Source organism: Bison bison, unplaced genomic scaffold (assembly GCF_000754665.1).
Source record: "Bison bison bison isolate TAMUID 2011002044 unplaced genomic scaffold, Bison_UMD1.0 scf7180017864178, whole genome shotgun sequence".
NCBI classification, from domain to species: Eukaryota; Metazoa; Chordata; class Mammalia; order Artiodactyla; family Bovidae; genus Bison; species Bison bison.
The window spans coordinates 1,881,646-1,906,418 of NW_011494750.1; the positions used below are offsets into that span (position 1 = coordinate 1,881,646).

Genomic DNA, 24,773 nt, shown 5'->3' on the forward strand with positions numbered 1-24,773 from the left:
CAGAAGTAGAAGGAGGGGCTATAAAGATAAAGAGGAATTTGAGACGAAATGTCCATGAAGTCATAGATGATTTAATGAGCACCTTCTGGATGCCCAGTCTTGTCACAAGCAAAGACATCTCTGACCTCAAGGAGCAGCTGAGATATGGGCATGTGAAAGCACTTCGTAGTAATTTAAGATGGTAAATAATCAGATAAAATAGAAAGAAAGTGAAGTCACTCAGTCGTGTCTCACTCTTTGTGACCCTATGGACTATACCTAGCAGGTTCCTCCATCCATGGGATTTTCCAGGCAAGAGTACTGGAGTGGGTGCCATTGCCTTTTCCAGGGGGTCTTCCAGACCCCTGGAACCCAGGTCTCCTGCATTGCAGGCTGAGGCTTTACAGTCTGAGCCACCAGGGAAGCCACCAAAAAAAAAAAAAAAATTGATGATGGGATGTTAAATGTTTATGGAGATTTAGAGGTGGGAGCTACTATTGTGGGGCTTCCCTGGTGGGTCAGTTGGTAAAGAATCTGCCTGCTATGTAGGACACTGCCGGCAATGCAGGAGACTTGAGTTCAATCCCTGGGTCGGGAAGATCCCCTGGAGGAGAAAATGGCAACCCACTCCAGTATTCTTGCCTGGAGAATTCCATGGACAGAGGAGTCAGATGGGGTACAGTCTACGAGAATAGGACACAACTTAGCGACTAAACCATCAAGGCTACTATTAGGATAACAGTTGTATAAAGCAGGAAGAGTCATGAAATTCAGAAATTGAGGGTATATGGAGGGCTGGCAATAAGTTTTCCACACCGGGAAATATGATGGTTTCAGAGGAACTCTCCGCCTCAAATTCCTCTAAAACCATCGCCTCAAGAAAGGGAGTCCAAAGAAACTAAGACCGCCGCGAGGCGACTGCTCCCGGAACTGGTACGGCCAGCTTGGAGTTGCGATACGGAAACTGTTTGCGTGACACCTCCTCCGCCTCCTGCCTCTCCCGCCGCGTGGGTGCCATGGCAACCGAGAGAGCCGGGAGACCTGGGTTCCGGAAGCCGAGGAGCTGGAGCTCTGAAGCCACCCTGATCAAAGGATGCTGAGTCCGGAGCGCCTAGCCCTACCGGACTACGAGTATCTGGGTAGGCGCTTCCTTCAGCTTTGGGGAAGGAAAGAAATGCCAACGCATTAGGCCAGGGTCTGGGGAGGAGGATGGGGCGGGATCTGAGTGTGAATGGGTCGGGTGGGCTAGGGAGGGGCGAGGAGGGGGCGCTGATCCAGGGGCCTGAAGGTGTAAGGCCCAGCGAAGAGGAAAACAACATCTGGGGAATAAAGAATGCTGAAGTGTACCCGCTGGAGCTCGGGCAGTGTGGACTGTGCTCACAGTGGGCTAGGTTGGAGTTGAGAATTGGCGGGGGTGGGGGGCTTTGGGGATGTTATGATATGCTGCTAGTGGAGTAACCTTAGAACCTTGAAGCGCCACATCAGTCATTCCGTGAGCCGTCATATAACCGTCACGGCGGCGGCAACTACACTTTCGAGTGTTTCTTTTACATTAGGCGCTATGCTAAGCATTTTACATGCATTCTTTATTGAATCTTCGTAACAGCCCTAGGAGGAAACTTTTCCTTCCATTTTGCAGACGGAGAAACTGAGGCTGAAGAGATAACTTACACAAAGCCACACCGCTAGGAAATGGTATGGCCTGGATCAGAACCTAATTTGCCCACTCCTGAGCTTGAGTTCTTGATCAGGAGGGCTGCGGCTGTAATACGTAATGCACACTTAGCACCTTCAGGGTGGATGAAAAAAGGGTGTGTGTAGGTATATGCATACGTGTAAGGACACGTGTTTTAAAACGTTGTTTAATCGCTAAGTCATGTCCAACTCTCTTGCAACCCCATGGACTGTTGCTGGCCAGGCTCCTCTGTCCATGGGGGTTTCCCAGGCAAGAATACTGGAGTGGGTTGCCATTTCCTTGTCCGGGGATCTTCCAGACCCAGAGATCGAACCCACGTCTCCTCCATTGGCAGGTGGATTGTTTACCACTGAGCCACCAAGGAAGCCCTTTAAAACATTAATAGACTTTACTTTTAAAGAAATTTTAAGTTTACAGGAAATTAAGCAAATATTATAGTGTTCCCATGTACTCCCAGTCAGTTTCCTGTTATTAACATCTGACATCTCTTAGTATAGTACACTTGTTACAGTTGATGGACCAATATTGATACGTTATTATTAACTAAGATCCACAGTTTGCCTTAGGGTCAGTCTGTGTCAGTACAGTTTTATGGGTTTTGACAAATGCATAGTGTCAGGTATCCACCATTATAGTACTGTGCAGAGTAGTTCCACCCCCTGTCTATTCATCCTTTCCCCTGTCCCCCAACCATTGACAACCATTGATTGACCTTTTTACTCTCTCTAAAGTCTTACTTATTCAGAATATCATGCAGTGGAGTCACAGAGTGTATATCCTTTTCAGACTGGCTTTTTTCACTAAGCAATATGCATTTTAGGTCCCTCCACATCTTTTCTAGGCTTGATAGCTCATTTCTTTTTATCACTGAGTAATATTCAATTGTATGGATATATCGATACTATACACATTTTTTTAAATGAAAAACAATTCCAGTTTAAATTTCTGAATTTGTCATATGGAAACTAGATTAAAAAATATAAAGAAGTTTATAAGAAAAAGTCTCTTCCAGCCGTTTCCCCCTCATCTGCCAGTTTTCATCTGTCCTCAGCCCACTACTAGTAACCACTGTTAACTGGTTTCCTGGTGTCCTTCCAGAGTTTAGTTTATTATGTATATAAGAGGTAATGTATTTTTTTCTTTCTATATATCTCATAGTGATTTCTTTTTTTTTTTTTAATTTTTTTAAATTTAATTTTATTTTTAAACTTTACATAATTGTATTAGTTTTGCCAAATATCAAAATGAATCCGCCACAGGTATACATGTGTTCCCCATCCTGAACCCTCCTCCCTCCTCCCTCCGCATACCATCCCTCTGGGTCGTCCCAGTGCACTAGCCCCAAGCACCCAGTATCGTGCATCGAACCTGGACTGGCAACTTGTTTCTTACATAATATTTTACATGTTTCAATGTCATTCTCCCAAATCTTCCCACTCTCTCCCTCTCCCACAGAGTCCATAGTGATTTCTATATCAGTGAGAGCTTTCTCATTCTTCTAAAAAAATTTTTAGCCACATAGTATTGAAATAATTTATTTGACCAGTTCTCGGTTGGTACACATGTTGTTTTTAGCCTTTTGCTATTACTGAAAATGTGTGTGTTGGTCGCTCAGTCATGTCCAGTCACGACCCTGTGGACTGTAGCCAGCCAGGCTCCTCTGTCCATGGAATTCTCCAGGCAAGAATACTGTAGTGGGTAGCCAGGAGATCTTCCCAACCCATGGATCAAACCCAGGTCTTCCGCACTGCAGGCAGATTCTTTACTGTCTGAACCACTCTGTCTAACCAGAGAAGGCCATTACTGAAAATGCCCCACTGAATAACCTGTAATTTTGTGCCATTACTAGTATATCTGCAAAGATAAAACCACAAAGTAAAATTGGTGGGTCAGAGATATATGCATTTTAAATATTGGTAGACATTGCTAAGTCATGTTTCACAGGGGTTGGACTGTTTTACACTGCTGTTAGCAATGTAGGAGAATCCCTGTTTCCCTATGGTCTTTCCAACAAAATATATCAAACTCAAACCATCAGATATTTTCAACTGGTTAGTAGTGACAGATAGTCCCAGGGTAGATTTGATATGCGTTTCTCTTATGAAGTTAGGACTCTTTTCACCAAGGTTAAGGGGTATATGTGGCTTTTGAAAGGAGTATATATACCTATTTCTCCTAATTGGAGAAGGAAATGGTAACCCACTCCAGTATTCTTGCCCAGAAAATTCCACAGACAGAGGAGCCTGGCCATGGGATCTCAAAGAGTTGGACTCAACTGAGCGATTTCACTCACTCATATATACCTAAAGAGCATAATTAAATCACAGATAATTTTGCATCCAATGAATAATAATGTCTAGCAATGCCTAGACTCTTGCTAAGAATTTTATGTTTTTTCTCTTACTTACTCGGTACTAATGAGTCTATGAAATATTTGAAAAGCCTAGTCCTTTGTTCAGTTCCTTGGATATTTGTCTCAAAGTCTTGACATATTTAAATTATATGCCTCAAAGGCTTGACATATTTAATATTACTGGTTCTTTGGTGAGTAGAAGTTAATGGTCCCTCCATAAGTGGCTTTTTTTTTCAGGGAGACTAAGCCAATGGCATTATTGATAATGAATTTATAAACAGAATCAAAGTTTCAGATTGGCCGAAAAAACTTCAGCATCCAACCACTTACCTAATTATTGAACCCTGGATTATTGAAGCTCTTTCAGGTTCTGTTGCATATTTAAGTGTCTTAACTCCATGTCCCAGTCACTGCCTAGACATTCATATTGCCCTAAGCAGGGTCATACTACTCACTGCCTTCCTCGCGGTTGCTCAAATCATACAACTCTGCTGAAATGCATTTGTCTTTAGTTGAGAGCAACCCTGCCCATTTCAGTTTGGTCTCTTTTAGAGGCATGCTGTTGCTGTTTGAAGCATTCACCCTCCATTTAACAACCACTGAAAATCGTCCCTTATAGATTAATTTAATGAAATATTTTCTGGTTTGAAAATTTAAATACTTGTGGAGGTTTTGTTTGACTTGATTTGGCTCTTCTCCTTTTCTTCTTTTTTTTTTTTTTTTAATTATAAAGTCACGTGTGTAGAACTAGACAAGAAAATGCATACAGAAAAAGAAAATTGGGGAGACGGGAAAGCTCTAGGTATTCAGTGCATGGGAAAAGTGAAAGTTCAATATCCCTTAGTAAGTGTAAATGGAGACCTCTTTTTAGTATTATGTACAAATTACAGGGATACCTATTCAGTGAATATCTATAGGTTTTCCTTTCTACCTGTTAGCCAGGGCTTCTATTTGCCTTTTTCACTACTAGTGAAGAAAAGAATCTTTCATCATGTTGGGTAAACTGATCCGTTCCCTGCTGACTTGGTGGATTTGGAACCTGTAATCATGGCCTGGAATGGCTTTAGTATCTTAAGATCATCATTACAGAATCAGCTCTGTGATGTTCATGCCTGCAGTCATCAGAATGGAGTGATAGAAACTGTGTTAATGCCCAGGCATAAATAGAGAGAGGAGAATCTGGAAAAGAGATGAAATAAATATAGAGCCCTTGAAAGAGTTCCAGCTTCATGAAAGCTACTTATTGGAAGCTTCTGCCAGAGGCTGAGGTGTGTCTGTGTATCTGGTTGGGTGTGGAGAGTTCTGTAGAGCCGAAGGGCGGCCTGTTCTGGTCCCAGGTTTGCAAAACACATTCCCTACGTGCTGACGTGAGTATAAGCAAGAGGGTGTGAAGTTTATCATCTTCCCCCACCTAGACTGGGGAGGTGCTTGCTCTCACTCATGCTCCTATTTACCACTTCTGTTTCTGTGGAAAGTGTTTGTTCTCACTAGGTTGGTAGTGGACCGGCATGATAGGTAACTCCAGGGAATCAGGGGTGGTCTTTCTCCTTTGCAGGCTGTACTTACAGAGGAATCATAATAAATTGGATAGTTTTTTTTTCTTAGTGTGGATCTTTTTTTTTTTCTTTTTTGAGTTTGTTACAATATTGCTTCTGTTTTATGTGTTGGTTTTTTGGCTATGAGACCTGTGGGATCTTGGCTCCCCAACTAGGGATTGAACCCACACCCCCCACATTGGAAGGTGAAGTCTGAACCACTGGACTGTCAGGGAAGTCCCTGGATAGTTTTTTTGTTTTTTTGATTGGAAGATAATTGCTTTACAATGTCTCATTGGTTTCTGCGTACAACTGCGTGAATCAGCTGTAAGTATACATCCCCCGCTCTTGACCCTCTCTCCCACCCCCAACCCCCACAGTTATTTTGAAGCTATAGTTTTTGAACACTTCATTTATGCTTAACACTGTGCCTTAACTCGTTTCATCTTCACAACCGTCATACAAGGTATTATTAGGTAAAGGAGAAAGGGAAGGATATACCCAACTGAATGCAGAGTTCCAGAGAAGAGCAAGGAGGGATAAGAAAACCTTCTTAAGTGAACAGTGCGAAGAAATAGAGGAAAACGATAAAATGGGAAAGACTAGAAATCTCTTCAAGAAAATTGGAGATACCAAGGGAACATTTCAAGCAAAGATAGGAACAATAAAGGAGGAGGAAATGGCAAGGACCTAACAGAAACTGAAGAGATTAAGAAGAGATGTCAAAAATACACAGAACTATGCAAAAAAGGCCTTAATGACCCAGATAACCACCATGGTGTGGTCACTCATCTAGAGCTGGACATTCTGGAGTGTGAAGTCAGTGGACCTTAGGAAGCATTACTACAAACAAAGCTAGTGGAGGTGATGGAATTCTAGCTGAGTTATTTTAAATCCTAAAAGATGATGCTGTAAAAGTGCTGCACTCAACATGCCAGCAAATTTGGAAAACTCCAGCAGTGGCCACAGGACTGGAAAAGGTCAGTTTTCATTCCAATCCCAAAGAAGGGCAACGCCAAAGAATGTGCTCATTTCACGTGCTAGCAAGGTCATGCTCAAAATCCTTTAAGCTAGGCTTCAACAGTCCATGAACCAAGAATTTCCAGATGTACAAGCTGGATTTAGAAAAGGCAGAGGAACCAGAGGTCAAATTGTCAACATCTGCTGGATCATAGAAAAAAAGCAAGGGAATTCCAGCTAAACATCTACTTTTGCTTCATTGACTACTCCAAAGCCTTTGTGTGGATCACAACAAACTGTGGGACATTCTTAAAGAGATAGGAATACCAGACCACCTTACCCGCCTTCCGAGAAATCTGTATGCAGATTTAAGAAACAACAGTTAGAAACGGACATGGAACAACAGACCAGTTCAAAAATGGGAAAGGAGGACTTCAAGGTTGTATATTGTTACACTGCTTATTTAACTTATATGCAGAGTACATCGTGCAAAATGCCAGGCTGGATGAATCACAAGCTGGAATCAAGATTGCTGGGAGAAGTAACAACAACCCCAGACATGCAGGTGTGTGTGTGTGTGTGTGTGTGTGTGTGTGTGCTTAGTTGCTCAATTGTGTTACCCTTTGCAACCAGGCTCTTCTGTCCATGGAGATTCTCCAGGCAAGAATCCTGGAGCCGGTTGCCATGCCCTGCTCAAGGGCAGAAAGTAAAGAGGAACAAAGAGCCTCTTGATGAGGGTGAAAGAGGAGAGTGAGAATCTGGCTTAAAACCCAGCATTCAAAAAGCTAAGAATGTAGCATCTGGTCCCATCACTTTATGGCAAATTGATGGGGAAAAAGTGGAAACAGTGGCAGATTTTATATCCTTGGGCTCCAAAATCACTGCAGATGGTAACTGCAGTCATGAAATTAAAAGACCATTGCTTCTTGGAAGAAAAGCTATGACAAATCTAGATAGCATATTAAAAAACAGAGACATCACTTTGCTGACAAAGGTCCGTGTAGTCAAAGCTATTATTTTTCCAGTAGTCATGTATAGATAGATGTGAGAGTTGGACTATAAAGAAGGCTGAGCGCTGAAGAACTGATTCTTTCAAATTGTGGTGCTGGAGAAGACTCTCGAGAGTCCCTTGGACAGCAAGGAGATCAAACCAGTCAATCCTAAAGGAAATCAACTCTGAATATTCATTGGAAGGACTGATAATGAATGCAAAAAGCCAACTCATTGGGAAAGACCCTGAAGCTGAGAAAGATTGAGGGCAGGAGGAGAAGTGGGTGACAGAGGATGAGATGGTTGGATGGCATCACCAACTTAATGGACATGAGTTTGAACAAACTCAAGGAGATTGTGAAGGACAGGGAAGCCTGGTGTGTTGTAGTCCGTGGGGTCACAAAAAGTTGAACACAGCTTAGCAACTGAACAACAATAATTATTAGTCCTATTTAGTAGTTATTAAAATCTCATTTTACAAATAAGAAAACTGAATCTTAGAAAGGCTAATTGATTTGTACAAAGTCACATAGGTGGTGATGCACACAGGTGGTGATGCAGATTCAGATCCAGGTTTATGGAATTCCATGCCTGTTTTCCCCTCTCTTCAGTTCAGTTCAGTTCAGTTGCTCAACCATGACTCTTTGCGACCCCGTGGACTGTAGCACGCCAGGCCTCCCTGTCCATCACCAACTCCCAGAGTTTACCCAAAGTCATGTCCAGTGAGTCGGTGATGCCATCCAACTGTCTCATCCTCTGTCATCTCCTTCTCCTCCTGCCTTCAATCTTTCCCAGCATCAGCATCTTTTCAAATGAGTCAGTTCTTCGCATGAGGTGGCCAAAGTATTGGAGTTTCAGCGTCAACATCAGTCCTTCCAATAAACACCCAGGACTGATCTCCTTTAGGATGGACTGGTTGGATCTCCTTGCAGTCCAAGGGACTCTCAAGAGTCTTCTCCAACACCACAGTTCAAACCCAGAGATAAAAATAAACAAACCAAAATAGCTGCTGCCTGTAAAGGGTGTGATCCTTGCTTCCCTTTTAAGACTGGAGCTCTTAAACAGTTCATTAGTTGCAAACAAGTGTCCTGAGAACAGAAATTGTATCTTACTCATCCTTGTATACCTGCCTTTCACAATACAGACACCTTATACATACCTGTGTGTTACATAAAAGTGAAAGTGTTAGTTGCTCAGTTGTGTCCAACTCTTTGCAACCCCATGGACTGTAGCCCACTAGGCGCCTCTGTCCATGGGATTCTCCAGGCAAGAATACTGGAATGGGTTTCCATTTCTTTCTCCAGGGGATCTTCCCCACCCAGGGATTGAACCCCGGTCTCCTGCATTGTGGGCAAACTCTTTACCACCTGAGCCACCCATGCAACATGAATAATCTGACCTTAGGGTCCCCCAAGTGTGAGCAGCTACAACAGTAACTGACTTATTAAGTACTTAGTATGTACCAGGTGACATTCTATATACTTTACATATTAATGCACATGAAGATAGTTTCAGTTTTTATCTCTATTTCATAGATGAGGAAACTGCAGCACCAAGGCATTAAATAAATAGTGAGTCCTGGAGGCAGGATTCTAATCCACAGTCTAATTTCAGAGTCTGCATTGTTAAACTCTATGCTACAAATACCTTGAACAACTCCAAAAAGGAGGCTCCATGGTTGCATGGATTCTGGAGTCAGTTCAGATGACTCCAAGGGCTTAATTTAACATTTCTGCCAGGAGGGGGCGTCCTAGGAATCAGGATGGATCAAAGAATAGTAAAATTCCAGTTCCTTCTTCCACTGGACTCATCTCTCAAAGGCAAGCAGTAAGGAAGATTACGACTAAAAATAGACCGTTTAGGGGAGCTTGCCTGACCGTAATCTATGTACTTTGTGCAGCTGTGTGACCTTGAGGAAGTTACTCAACCTCTCTGTGCCTCAGATGCCTAATCTGCAAAATATAGATAATAGTACCTCATGCATATAAGCTTTTAGAGCAACACCCGGCTGATACATTATGAAAAGAGGGTATACAAAGATGAGTAAGTATCTTTTCCTCTAGAGCATCTAGGTAGGTGCTCAGTAGATATAAGCTGCTATTATTATTCCTGTTGTTTAATAAAAACATGTAATACATCTGTGGCAATGGGTCACGGAGCCCGACACGACTGAAGCAATCTAGCACACACAATACATCTGTGGTACCCATGAAACTGCCTCTCAGATCTCCTAGTGTGGGAGGGGAAGATCATTAACTCCAGCTCTCAATCCAACACCTTGTTCACACTGAGGTCACACTTCCTGCAGGCTGCTCCCAGCAGATGACTGGGTGAGGCAGGCAGACCCACTTTTATGAGAAGTGTGACTCCTCTAATGGTGACTTAGGCTTGAGGACTCCCACCGCACCGCAGTCTAATACTCCCATTCTCTTCTCTACGCGGGTCAGCCCTGCAGTGCATCTGTCACCTCTCGGAGTCTCTTCCAGCTCCCTCCGCATATTCCCTCATGGGCTTTTCATCCCCTAAATCTCTTGCATGTCTGATCCTGTCTTCTTGTCTGCTTCTCAGAGTCCCTGGACTAAAACAGCCTCCAACAGTCACTGATATAGTCCCTTTCAGTCATGAGGTTAAAATTTCTTCAAGCCTTGGCAGAGGTTCTGACATATGACTGCTTCTATGTTGAAGATTCTTAAGTGTTACTAATCTTGGTTTGGGGTTTGTTTTTTTTTTTTTTTTGCATTTGCTGATATCAACTTGTTTTATTGCCAGACATAATTTCTCTTTTTGCTTTTGGATGAGTCTTGATAAGCAAACGTAATTTTGTTGGAATATAATCAGTTCAGTTCAGTTCAGTCCAGTCGCTCAGTCGTGTCTGACTCTTTGTGACCCCATGAACCACAGCACACCAGGCCTCCCTGTCCATCACCAACTCCCAGAGTCCACCCAAACCTATGTCCATCGAGTCAGTGATGCCATCCAACCATCTCATCCTCTGTCGTCTCCTTCTCCTCCTGCCCTCAGTCTTTCCCAGCATCAGGGTGTTTTCAAATGAGTCAGCTCTTCACATGAAGTGGCCAAAGTATTGGAGTTTCAGCTTCAACATCAGTCTTTCCAATCTCCCAAACCCAGCCTCATGCTAGGAAACATTGCCATTTATAGTAAGTCAGAAGAAATACTCATAGGATTTTAGAGAGCTCAGGTTGTTGCAGAAAGAAAAGGAATAAATACTATAGGTGTTACACTGATTCTCTAAATCTTTGGAAACTAGGTTTATAATAATAAAGCTGGTCACTTAGAAACAGTAATGCATATGTTCACATAATCATGAACGTAATATTCATAAGTGACTGTAACACAAAGTAACTGTGTAATAAGTGCCGACTGGGAAAAATTGAGGGCAGGAGGAGAAGGGGATGGTTGAATGCCATCACTGACTCAATGGACATGAGTTTGAGCAAGCTCTGGGAGTTGGTGAAGGACAGGTAAGCCTGGCATGCTGCAGTCCACGGGGTCTCAAAGACTTGGACACGACTGAGCGACTGAACTGAACTGAAACTGGGAAAAGAGCGGAGACACCTGCCTACATACAGTTCACTCAGTCTGTTATAGCACTTAGATCCCATCTCCCATGTATGGCGTAAGTTTCCTGCAGGGAGTGGCACGTTATATTCATGCTTTGCTTTATATAGAGAAGCTATTCAGGGAACAAGAAAGAAAGAATGGAAGGAAGGAAGAATTAGGAAGAGAAGAAAGGAAGGGGAAAGGGGGAAGAAGAAAGAGATGATTTTGTGGACATGTGCCTTACTGTTTTTAAGTGACCAGCTTCATATATTGTAAACCTATGAATAGTATCCAGAGACTTAGGAAGTCAGCATTTAACATCTATAATATTTATTTATTTTCCTTTCTGCAACAACCCGAGCACTCTAAAGTCCCATGAGCATTTCTGTTGACATATTGTAAACAGCAATGGGTTGGATTGGCACTAGCATAGGGTTGGATTTGGAAGGTTCACTAATCATACTCAAACAAAAGTAAGTTTGCCTATCAGGATTCATCCAAAAGCAAAAAAAGAAATCGCCATCACAGGGGCAGCAGCTCCCTAGGCGGCCCAGTTCTGGGGTGTGCCTCTGGGAGTTGTTCCTGGAAGTTCAGCCTAGACTCTGCTTCAGTCATCTTTCTAAGGATTCCATAAGCTACTTAATAAATGTAATCAATGTTTCTGTTGGAGGGGGTTAGGGATGGGGAACGGAGGCTGTCGGAGGAGAGCAAGTGAGTTCTAAGGCATGCTGTTTGTTGACCATTACCCACCTCTGTTTCTCCTGGGTAACTGACTACAGGTGATGTCAGTATTATTCTACGGATTAAAAATAGTTCTGTAAATTTTTTACTTTGCCTATCATTTATATATTCAGGTAATCTTAAAGTCTTCCCTCCAAATGCTATCTAAAAGTTGGAGATCACTATTTTTTGTTATAAATACCACATTTGCTAAATGAGTGAATTTAGGAAGCTGACTAGGTAATCAAAGTTTTAAAAAGTAATAAAAAAGACTTCAGAAGAGATAGATGATCAAGTTATCTCTGGTTCATCTTCCAGTTTATATGCTTCTTAGCGCTTATCACAATTATCTTATTAATCTATTCGTGTATCTTGTTACTGTCTGTTTCTTACTAGAATGTAAGCATAAGGGCAGGCTCATTCTCTCAGTATCTCCAAAATCTAGCACAGTGCTTGGCCCAAGTTAAGTGCACAGTTGTTAAATGAACAGCGTGCTTTATGTGGGCTTTCCAGATGGTGCTAGTGGTAAGACCCTGCCTGCCAATGCAGAAGATGTAAGAGGCTTGGGTTCAGTCCCTGGGTCAGGAAGATTGCCGGGAGGAGGGCATGGCAACCCACTTCAGTGTTCTTGTCTGGAGAATCCCATGGACAGAGGAGCTTGGCGGGCTGCAGTCCGTGGGGTTGCAAAGAGTCGGTCACGACTCAAGCGACTTAGCACACACGCACACTGCTTTAAGTAGCAAAATAATTTTTTTTTCAAATGAAAGAAAGGAATCCAGCTCAGAAAATAGTTATTGAATTCCTGCTGTGTGAGAGACACTAGGGTTTTTTTCCCTTCTTCCATTGACAACCAAAGGAGAACTGATTAAAATCTTTGCTCTGAGTGCTGTCCAAATGTTGGGGATCACCATTACTTGCATATATACTATGTTTACTAAATGAGTAAATATAATTTCTTGGTTGACACCATGTTTTCTCTGTTTTGATTACACAGCAGTAAGATTTAGTTCCTTTTTTCAAATGGTTTCTTATGAAGGAAGGAAATTTTATACCATTTTGAGGCATCTCCTGGAGATCCCGTTTTCAGTTGGGCAGAGTAACATGCTTTGATTAAGCCTGGAATTACCCTTGTCAGCCAATTGCTGGGTGCTTCCCTACGGGCCTTAGGAAATAGCTCATCCTATGATTGGAATTTCAAGTCAAAACACATTTATCTGAGCAGAATTTTAATGATTTATCAAAGAGAGGAGGGGTTTTCCCAAACACATCTGAACTTACCAAATTACTGATCCCATTAGCTATGTTTTCTCTTAAGCACTTCTCTTTAAACAAAGTAATTACAGCTGAAATCATCCAATGTATTTTTCATAAAAGCTTTTGACTAAGTTGTGTTTGATTAGCAGGAACCCAGTAAAAGTAAATATTGTTTGAGAAGGCACTTTCTGAGCCCTTTCTTTTTCTTCATTGAATTAGCTTTTTTGAAAGCACTGTTCTTTGGAGAGAGTAAGAGCCTTTTTCCAGCTGTCCTATTGTGTAGCCCAAGGTCTTGTTAATACTATTATCTGGCCCTGAGATTACAGGTAATTGTGATAAAACACAGGCTTCAGTTTCTGTAATCTCAGACAGAAATCTGTTTGTGCCCTGGCCTTCACATCAGGTGTTTGTGAAATTCAGACTTCTCTCACCTGGAATAGCACCCCCACCCCCCGCCCCGGCCCCCAGTAAACAGAGGTATCTGGCAGGGAAAGGGCTGTATAAGAGCCATTGCCTTTATTTATTTATTTTTTTTAATCATGTGGCAGAACTCCTCCTGTGGCCAACTTACATACAACATGTGCCCTAAATGGGAAAATTATATATTTTAAAATAGGCATGCTTAAAACAATAACACTTTTGAATGTGAAATGTACCAGAAGGCCGCATGTCTCTGGCTTTGCTTGTCAAATGGAGAGGCTGCCAGAACCACTCGGCTCCATGGTTCTCATGCCCTAAAGTCCTGGAAACTGACACGTAAGTAGGCAACGCACAAAGAAGCTCAGCCCATGAGAATGAGTTTGGGCGCCCGGGCTGCCCCCTTTCTCTCTGTGTGGAGTTCTTTCCAGCTTCGCTTCTCCTGTCCCATCACAGTGGTTTTCAGAAAGGAGAGATTAAACGCATCTGGTATTTCAGCGTGTTAGCTGCACAGGCAACATGAGGCTAGCACTCAGGCCACTGTTGAGCCTGTCATATGGAAGGAATTGCTTTTCAGGGGAGATTATAATTGTGTATGTAGCCACACAAATGCACATTCTGCCTGGAGGGAAATGCACAGAAGAGGAGGCCTTATGCTGCCACTCAGGTCTCTTTGTGGAGGGCTGCATAAGGAGCCCTTACATGGCATAGTCAACTCTTCTGGGCTTAATGAGTCATCTTTTTGTGTGATGCCTACTTCAAAAAAAGAAAAGGTGGGGGGACGGGGGAGGATGGGAGTAGAGGGGGAGAAGAAGAAACACACTCTTCCCCAAATGAGTTGCTTTTATTGGCCCTGCAGCTTTGTCTAAGAGTTTTGCAGATTCCTGATGACATCATTTATAATGCTAGTGCACAGACAGTAAACAAAAAAATAATTTAGCTTTCAGGCATTTTGACAAAACTTGAATAGTCCAATTTAGAGAAATGATAATGAGCTTTATGAACAGTAAGCACATGAGCTTAAACAGCAAGCATGACCCCAGTCTTTCTTGGAATGTGACACATTGAAAGATGACTGTAGAGAAAACCAGAAGCTTGACACTTTTGAATCATGTGCAGTTCAGACTGGAGCCCACGGTCTAGTGTTAATCCCATGCAGTGTGTTCTGGTTAGTGGCTGAAGTACAGGCTACCAAGTGAGCAAGTCATTAAGCCCCTTGAGCCCTAGCGTTGTACCTGTGAGAAAGGAAAAGGTAATATTACCACCTACCTCACTGGAATGTTAGAAGATTGAGACGATAAACATGTAGAACTCTTTATAAGAAAGATATTTTGTAAATAGAAAATACCATTATTACTCTCCTTGATCAAATTTCCCCAACACGAGGAGTTGATAAAAGCTACCTCAGACTGGGTTGAGAGGATGAATTAATTAATATATGTCAGTTATCTTACAGTAAGGTATTTAATGAGACCTAAAATTGTCTTTCTTGATAGTCTGTAGACCACCAAACCTGATATTTAAGCACATGATTAACTTACAAAGTCTTACACGTGCCGTCGGTCTTTTGCCTTGCCTTCGAGAATTGGCATGGTAGGGAATGGTGCATACTCTACCATGTGGTGGTGGAAGAAAATAAGTTAGGTCTTCAGGAAGCATGGCCCTGCCTCTTTTCTTTTCAAGGTTATGCCTACAGATGATCTTTGGAGTCTTGCTAATCTTTGTTGCCCTGTCTGAACATAGGTAGTGGCTGTTTGGACCTTTATTCTTCCAGTAAATATTTGGTTTTGATTTCATGTTTCTAAAGAAGAAACAAGCTTATAAGGAAAAGAAGTGATTGATTTATCTTACATTGTGAACTTTTCTTATCATATTTCTTAGTAGTTTAAGAGAAAATAATTGTTGTTGAAGGACCTAACTCTGAGTTCCCTAACTGGAAAGGTCTTAAACTAAGCCAAGTAATAAAAACCGCTTTGGTTGTTATCTTTAAAGAAGGGATACCGGAAAAGACTTTATATTTTTTAAATGACAAAATTATCACTGACATCTCTGCTTCCATTTGTGTTGGTATTTGCATAAGGTTTTAGGCAACAAAACCTGAAACGACCCCCTTGAAAACAGTGTAATTTTCAATGTAATTTTCATCTTCTGTTTCCAAGTACACTAATGTTTGGATAACCTCACTTCCCAGATTTCATTTTGTATTAGATGACACAAAATGGGAAACGCTGTTTCATTTAAACTCTAAACCCTCAGCAGAGATTCTCTCTCGTACATTTTTTTAAATTAATTAATTAATTTTTTTACTTTACGATATTGTGTTGGTTTTGCCATACATTGACATGAATCTGCCACAGGTGTAACATGTGTTCCCCATCCTGAACCCCCCTCCCACCTCCCTCCTTATCCCATCTCTCAGGGTTATCCCAGTGCACCAGCCCCGAGCACCCTGTCTCATGCATCGAACCTGGACTGGCGATTCACTTCACATATGGTAATATACATGTTTCAATGCCATTCTCCAAAATCATCCCACCCTCGCCCTCTCCCACAGAGTCCAAAAGACTGTTCTATACATCTGTGTCTCTTTTGCTGTCTCGCATACAGGGTCATCATTACCATCTTTCTAAATTCCATATATATCCATATATATGTATTGGTGTTTTTCTTTCTGGCTTACTTCACTCTGTATAATAGGCTCCAGTTTCATCCACCTCATTAGAACTGATTCAAATGTATTCTTTTTAATGGCTGAGTAATACTCCATTGTGTATATGTACCACAGCTTTCTTATCCATTCATCTACTGATGGACTTCTAGGTTGCTTCCATGTCCTGGCTATTGTAAACAGTGCTGCCATGAACACTGGGGTACACGTGTCTCTTTCAATTCTAATTTCCTCGGTGTGTATGCCCAGCAGTGGGATTGCTGGGTCATACAGCAATTCTATTTCCAGTTCTTTAAGGAATCTCCACACTGTTCTCCATAGTGGCTGTGCTAATTTGCATTCCCACCAACAGTGTAAGAGGGTTCCCTTTTCTCCACACCCTCTCCAGCATTTATTGCTTGTAGACTTTTTGACAGCAGCCATTCTGACTGGCGTGAGACTAATGTTTCCTACTAGGTCATTGTGGTTTTGACTTGCATTTCTCTGATAATGAGTGATGTTGAGCATCTTTTCGGGTGTTTGTTAGCCATCTGCATGTCTTCTTTGGAGAAATGTCTGTTTAGTTCTTTGGCCCCTTTCTTGATCGGGTTGCTTATTTTTCTGGAATTGAGCTGCAGGAGTTGCTTGTAATTTTTGAGATTAATTCCTTGTCAGTTGCTTCATTTGCTCTTATTTTCTCCTGTTCTGACGGCTGTCTTTTCACCTGCTTATAGTTTCCTTTGTTGTGCAGAAGCTTTTCATTTTAATTAGGGCCCATTTGTTTATTTTTGCTTTTATTTCCAATATTCTGGGAGGTGGGTCATAGAGGATCCTGCTGTGGTTTATGTCGGAGGGTGTTTTGCCTATGTTTCTCTCTTTTTAAATACAGAGATAATATTCCAGCTTCTAAGTAAGCCCAGCCCCCCAAATACTGTCTTAAGTGGGAAATATATTCAAACAGATGTTCTTGGTATGCCAGCTGGAGTCATTCTCATATCCAGGAGGACTAGAATCAGTCCTTATATTTGTGAGGTAGGTACCAGCTTGACCCTCACTTTTCCATGAGGAAACTGAAATTTAGGTTATGTAACTTGCCCAAGGTCATCCAGCTAGTAAATATGGAGGTGAAGCTTGAATGAAATTTATCTAACTCTAGAGCCTGTGTTGTCAGCTACTTTGCTTTTAGGTCTGATTTCTCAAGGCCTGCTTTCTTATTCAGTTCATAAGGATTTAAGGATTAGAACTTAGTATTTTAACAGAAATGTCTATGGAATATATGATATATTCCCCATATTCCCTGGTATATAATAGAACATAACGTTTTCTTGATGACATGGTGTCATTATTTTAGACGTTTGTACCGTAGATGTGTTATGACATTTACTCATGAGGGTGTATGTTAGGAAACAGGGACCCAGAGAGCTAAGTAAAATTTCCAGCGTTCATGTAGATAGCAGTAGGTGGAGCTAAGATTTAATTCTAGTTCTTCTGATTCCAAATTTAGTGGTTTAGGTGCCACTTAATCAGTGTTGGTTAAATCTGACTGGTAGCTGTCATTGATTAATGACAAGAACATCCCCTGTTGCTCAAAACTCCTCTCTCTCCAGACTAATGTTTCCTACTAGGTCAGTAAGCTGGTGAGTGTATTGAGGTTCTGTACTTTAGGTGATTTTGTGCCACTGATCTCAGGGTGATGGTTGAGCAACTGCCCCCTCCAGTGCAATGGCTTATACAGGAGAGAACTTTATTTCTCTCTCCCTTAACCTAGGTCCAGGATGCAGAAGGCAGAAATCTGCTCTAGGAAGCCATCGCAGGATTTCAGGCTAGCAGGGTAGCCATGCCATTTGAAATCCGTGGTTTCTGAGGATGCCTCCGTTGTAGCCATTTCCTGTCACAAAAAGGAAAAGGGGAAGGAATGAGTCTAGGGCAAATAACTTTTAAGCAAATAAGGCAGAAGTTGCAAACATCACTTGTGCTCACATTTCATGGGTGAGGACTTAACATAAGACCACCACTAATTGCAGAGGAGCTTGGGAAGTCCAACCAGACATCGTGTGTGAGAAGAATACGAGCACGTATTTTGCATAGGAGCACATATATTCGGAGTGCCGACAATAACCTACCATACCTGGTCTGTGCGTAGTTAGTAGCCGCTTGCCCTTGTTCAGAGGGGGAGCGCAGATACTCCAGTAGGTGTTTGGCTTTTCCTCCCCTATGTCTGCCTCTTCAAGTACAGTGTATTTTATCGGTTGTCCCTGTTCTCCACTCTTTTACCTTACACTACTACTGAGCTTGATTGCTCCCTTTTTATTATTATTATTATTATTTTCATAACTCTGTGTCTCCAGTCATTTCTCTTGGATCACTTCTCTGTCCTTAGTAAACATTTCCAACTAATCAGAATAGTTCCTTTCTACACTTCAGGGAGCACATGTAATTGTTGGAGTTTTAGTTCTTCTTTATTGTGTTGCTTGCTGTCTGTTGGAGCTTACTTTTGCTGCCAAATAAAAATTTTTTGAGTGGGGAGTTAGACCCATGGTAGAAACTTAAATCTTGTCTCCAGAGAGAGAGTTTTACAGTGAATAAAGATATTTGTCTTCCTAGGCTGAGAGTAAGAGATTTAGAAGGACGAGGAAAATGTGGGGATGCAGAAACTGGGGGAGGAGTGAGTTTCAAGATGGAGGGAGTGTTCAGTGCTATCAGCTGCCTCCAAGAGGTCAAATGAGATAAGAGCTGCAAAAGGGATTGTTAGTGGCATTAGGTGAGAAGTGTCAGTGGAGCGCTGTGGCAGGATGCCAGGTTTGCCTGTAAATGGGAAGGGTGAGGGATTTGAGACAATAGGTAGGATAGACTTGTTTCCAGAAGTTTGGTGGACTGGGAAAGGACAGGGGGTGGTAGCAAGGGTAGGCGAGAGTTTATTGTTGTTTTGAAGTTTTTAGAGTCTTGAATATGTTTACAGGCTGAAGGAAAGGGAGCCATTGTAGAGGAGAGAGGGATGATCCAAGAGAATAAGATGATTAAATGATGCAATACTTTTTTAAAAGAGGTGGGAGAACATTTCAGGATCAAGGGCAGAGGTGCAAGCTTGTTTTTAGAGGTGGGATTCAGGACCATGTTTATTCATTAGGCACTACAGGCATTGTGCCAAATCTATAAACGGTTTTGAAATTTTTGGAAATATTTGATAGCTAAAAAATACTTGTGTGTATGTGTGTGCTCACTTGTGTCCGACTCTCTGTGACCCCATGGACTGTAGCCCGCCAGGCTCCTCTGTCCACAGGATTTTCCAGGCCAGAATGCTCAAGTGGGTTGTCATTTTCTGCCCTGGGGATCTTCCCAACCCGGGGATTGAACCTGCATCTCTTGTGCCTCCTGTATTGGCAGGGGGATTCTTTATCACTGTATCACCTGGGAAGCCTCCAAAATAATATTTATTGACCCTAAAATATGGGTAAATGTTTAATTATACATTTATAAAACATAGTATAATACCACTTTTATTGTTATATTTAGTATGGAAAAGCATTTTATTACATTTAAAAGCAACTTTTACATGCTCACAAGGTAATGCTCAAAATCCTTAAATCTATGCTTCAGTAGTAGGTGAACCAAGAGCTTCCAGATGTATAAGCTGGATTTTAAAAAAGGCAGAGGAAAAAAAAAAAAAGGCAGAGGAACCAGAGATCAAATTGCCAGCATCCATTGGATCATAGAAAAAACAAGGGAATTCCAAAAAAACATCTACTTCTGTTTTATTGACTACTCAAAAACCTTTGACTGTGGATCACAACAAACTGTGGAAAACTCTTAAAGAGACAGGAATACCAGACAACCTTACCCACCTCCTGAGAAAACTGTATGCAGGTCAAGAAGCAACAGTTAGAACCGAACATGGAGCAACAGGCTGGTTCAAAATTGGGAAAGGATAGGTCAAGGCTGCATATTGTCACCCTGCTTATTTAACTTATATGCAGAGTACATCATGTGAAATGCTGGGCTAGATGAATCACAAGCTGGAATCAAGATTGCCAGGAGAAATATCAGCCACCTCAGATACGCAGTAGATACCACTCTAATGGCAGAAATCAGAGAGGAACTAAAGAACCTTTTGATGAAGGTGAAAGAGGAGAGTAAAAAAGCTGGCTTAAACTCAGCATTATAAAACTAAGATCATGGCATCTGGTCCCATCACTTTATGGCAAATAGATGGGGAAAAATTGGAAACAGTGGCAGATTTTATTTTCTTGGGCTCCAAAACCACTGCAGACCATGACTGCAGCTATGAAATTAAAAGATGCTTGCTCCTTGGAAGAAAAGCTATGACAAACCTAGACAATATATTGAAAAGCAGAGACATCACTTTGCCAACAAAGGTCCATGTAGTCAAAGCTGTGGTTTTCCCAGGAGTCATGGATAGATATGAGAGTTGGACCATAAAGAAGGCTGAGTGTGAAAGAATTGACGCTTTCATACTGTAGTTTGGAGAAGACTCTTGAGAGTCCCTTGGACAGCAAGGAGATCATACCAATCAATCCTAAAAGAAATCAACCCTGAATATTCATTGCAAGGACTGATGCTAAAGCTGAAGCTCCAGTACTTTGGCCACCTGATGCAAAGAGCCAACTCATTGGAAAAGACTCTGCTGCTAGGAAAGATTGAGGGCAGGAGGAGAAGGGGCAACAGAGGCTGAGATGGTTGGATGGTATCACCAACTCAATGGACATGAGTTTGAGCAAACTCAGGGAGATAGTGAAGGACAGGGAAGCCTGATGTGCTGTAGTCCACGGAGTCACAAAGAGTTGGCCATGACTTAGCAACTGAACAACAAAAGCAAGTTATAGGTAAGATTTTTTGCAATTAGCAGGAGATCCTAAGTGTGAATTCATGTCCTAACATGGTTTTAAAAGAACTCTGCTGCTGCTAAGTCACTTCAGTCGTGTCCGACTCTGAGTGACCCCATAGATGGCAGCCCACCAGGCTCCCCTATCCCTGGGATTCTCCAGGCAAGAACACTGGAGTGGATTGCCATTTCCTTCTCCAGTGCATGAAAGTGAAAGGTGAAAGTGAAGTCGCTCAGTCATGTCAGACTCTTCAAGACCCCATGGACTGCAGCCTACCAGGCTCCTCCGTCCATGGGATTTTCCAGGCAAGAGTACTGGAGTGGGTTGCCATTGCCTTCTCCATTAAAACAACTCTACAAGAATATTATTCAGCATAAAAAAGAAGTCCTGCCACTTGCAACAGCGTAAATGGATGTTGAAGGCATTATTTTAAGTGAAGTAAGTTAAAGACAAATACTGTATGATCTCACTAGCATGTATGTAATATTTAATATATTAAAAAACCCCTAGACTCATAGATACCAAAGAGGTGGAGGGTGGGTGAAATGGGTAAAGGTGGGAAAAAGTACAAATATCTAGTAATACAATAAATAATCCCTGGGGATGTAATGTACAGCATGGTGACTGTAGTTCAGTATACTGTATTTATATTTGAAAATTGCTGAGAGTAGATCTTAAAAATTCTCATCACAAGAAAAAAATTGTAGCTGTGTGGTGACTGACAGATGTTAACTAGACTTACTATGGTGATCATTTCACAACATACACAGATATCCAATCATCATGTTGTATACCTGAAACTATTAATAATACAGTGTTATATGTCAATTATGTATCAACAAAAAAGAAAAAGAAGGAAACCCTGACTCTGCAAAGAATAATTGCTTTTGAATAACAGAGACAGAAAGTAAAATTGGTGAAGGGCAGAATTGAAATGGAGCTGAAAGTTGATGTTCTTTACCTGGCCACCTACCTCGTCTTTGTCTTTGAAGTAAGATTCCAGGTTATCTCCCTAGAGTTAGGGAAACAAAAGTAAAAGGCATAGGAGAACAAAGAAAATTTGTATTACTGTGGAAAAGAAGACATAAGTTGCTGTAGGAAGGAAGAAAGAGAGCTTGACTAGGAACAAGTACAAGAATTCTGAGCAGCATTAAGACATTTGAAGTAAAGATGTATAATGTGCATGCTCAGTTGTGACCCCATGGACTAGCCCACCAGGCTCCTCTGTTCATGGAATTTTCCAGGCAAGAAGACCGACTGAAGTGGGTTGCCATTGCCCACTCCAGGGGATCTTCCCCACCCAGGGATCAAACGCACATCTCCAGCATTAGCGGGCACATTCTTTACCACTGCACCACCTGGGAATAAATAAACCCTTTGAAAAAAGAAGCAACAAAAAAACATAAATAGGAACAAAGTGGACTATGTAAATTCTAAAAGAAAAAACTACAAAAATATTGCAAAGTAATAATTAGATGAAACAACTGAATAACTTCTAGGAAAACAAGGTGTCACAAATAACGGGTAAAGAGAGGGGAAAATCCAAAAGAACAAAAATTATTTGATTTGATGTTTATTAGCTACAGAATTTTATCAGCCAAGTGGATTTATAAAAGCTGTAGTAAAACAGTAGTACCATACCCCACAAACTCTCACCTCTAAATCCCCCTCCTCAGAGGAGACTACTTACGGATTTTTTCACCATGTCTTTTGCTGTTTTGCTGCATATCTTAAAATACCATGCTTACACTGCTCTTCTTGATTTTTCAGTTGCGGATATTGTCTAATGACTGCCTGTGATGGATTTAGCGCTTTTATATCCTCTTAACTTCCCTTCCTCCTAGCCTTGCAATAAATTATGATTTTTGGTTAAGTCAATATCCAGTGTTTATTATCACTAAGACAGTGGTATGTATACATTAGTCATGCAGTACTCTATGATTACATTTCCCTTTTTTGCATAGTTTTCCCCCCAGAGTTAATCATTGCCTTGTCTTTTGTTTGGTTGATTTTCTATGAACTTGTCTCTAGTTTCTGCCCCAGCTCTCCAACCAAAAGGCTAATCTTCTCCGAGCTGATTCAGACACATCAGGTATTCTCTAAATTTCAATTTATTTTCTTCAAGATAACTCCCCTGGGGTACTCCTTTACCTGATTGGCCCTCCTGCTGCCATCTGGCTCGGTTGCTGTCTAAATCCTTATCCTTATCTTGAATATTACTTGTCTCTCTCAAGTGATACTCCATACGACCTGAAGCCTCTGTTTTCCTTTTCCCCAAATAATCCTTCTTTTTCTTAGGTTGTATCCTCCAGCAGCTTTCTGAGAAAGTTTGCATGCAAAATAAATTTAGAGTGTCTTGTATCTCTGAAAATGTCTTTGTACTACCTTCACACTTGATTCATAATTTGTGTAGGTATAAAATTCTATGTTGGAGATAATTTTCCCTTAGACTTTTAGAGGCATTTATCCCTTATTTTTTAGTTTCCCATATTGCTGTTGAGAAACTGAATGCCATTCTTATTTGTCATATTTCATAAAGATATCCCTTGGTGTTGATCTGTCATTCATTTCTTGAGGCCCTTTCAATACGGAAATTTACATCCTTCAGTTCTGAGATGTTTTCTTGAATTTATGTTTGGCATTTTCTCATGTCTATCTCTGGAATTATTATTACTCAGACATTGGACCTTATGGATTCATGCTGTAATTTTCTTACCTTTCTTTCTCCTTTTCTGTATTTTTTGGTTTATTATATTTTATGTGAATATGTTTGACCTTTCCTATCCTATTGAATGCTACAAATATCTATTATATTTTAATTTTCTATTCATTTTTCCTGGATTCACAAACATAAGATTTTAAGCTTGTCTTTCTGAGATTTTTTTTTTTTAATTTTAGGATAATTGCTTTACAGAATTTTGTTTTCTGCAAGTATCAGCATGAATCGACCATAGGTATACATATGTCCCCTCCCTCTTGACCTCCCTCCCGTCTCCCTCCTCATCCCACCCCTCTAGATTGTTACTTTCTGAGATTAGTAATTGTGGTATTTCTTTTCTTGTTTTGTTGTTTTTTTGTGCTTTGGTTTGGTTTGTTTTCTTGCTTTTGTGTATGTCTTCTGCATTTCTTTCTTTCAAGTTTATTTTTTTCTGTTAGTTATTTTTGGTGTACTTTTTAGATAAGAACCTTTCCTCAAACTTGTGAAACTTCTTGGATATCTGTTTATGTGCTAAGCAGGGGAGAGTCTCACACAGGTCAGTAGGTAGGCTTTAATGTAGTCATCTGGCACCTCTGTCCTTAACTGTTCTTGAAGTCCCCAAGTTCAAAGACCTGATGATTCAGTTTCTTAATAGAAGATAAACCTTTAATGTCATATCTAAGTAAAGGGAGGGTGATAACTTTGCTCCATAAAGTTGGGGAGAGGATCTAGAAGTATGAGTGGTTCTTATGTAGACTTTTTGCCCAACATATTAGTTAGCTTAGGCTGCCACAACAAAGCGATCACAGTGTGCATGGATCCACTTCTGTATGTGGATCCCCAGCTTTCCCATCACCGTTGTTTTTTTAAAGATCGCCTTTCCCCCTTGAATAACGTTGGCATCCTTGTCAAAAATTGACATATATGTGAGGGCTATTCCCAGGCTCTCTCTTGTATTCCATTGTGGGTTTGTTTTTGTTTTCATGCCAGCACTGCCCTGTTTTGATTCCTATAACTTTGTAATAAGTTTTAAAATTAGGAAGGGTGAGTCATCCATTTTTGTCCTTTTCCAAGATTTTTTGGCTATTCAGAATCTCTTGAGATTTCATTGGAATATTACAA

At 41.2% G+C, this 24,773-nt stretch overlaps 1 protein-coding gene across 2 annotated transcripts in view; it reads left to right on the top strand.

Annotated features, from left to right (window-relative positions):
* The first annotated feature begins 975 nt into the window (after window positions 1-975).
* The window catches only part of LOC104990345 (chromosome unknown open reading frame, human C11orf49), a 210,896-nt gene continuing 187,098 nt past the window's right edge, over window positions 976-24,773 (top strand). For both annotated transcript variants that reach the window (XM_010842365.1, XM_010842364.1), the window contains exon 1: window positions 976-1,118. In XM_010842365.1, coding sequence (XP_010840667.1) covers window positions 1,073-1,118 — 46 coding nt within the window. In that variant the 5' untranslated portion in view covers window positions 976-1,072. The remainder of the gene's footprint in view (window positions 1,119-24,773) is intronic.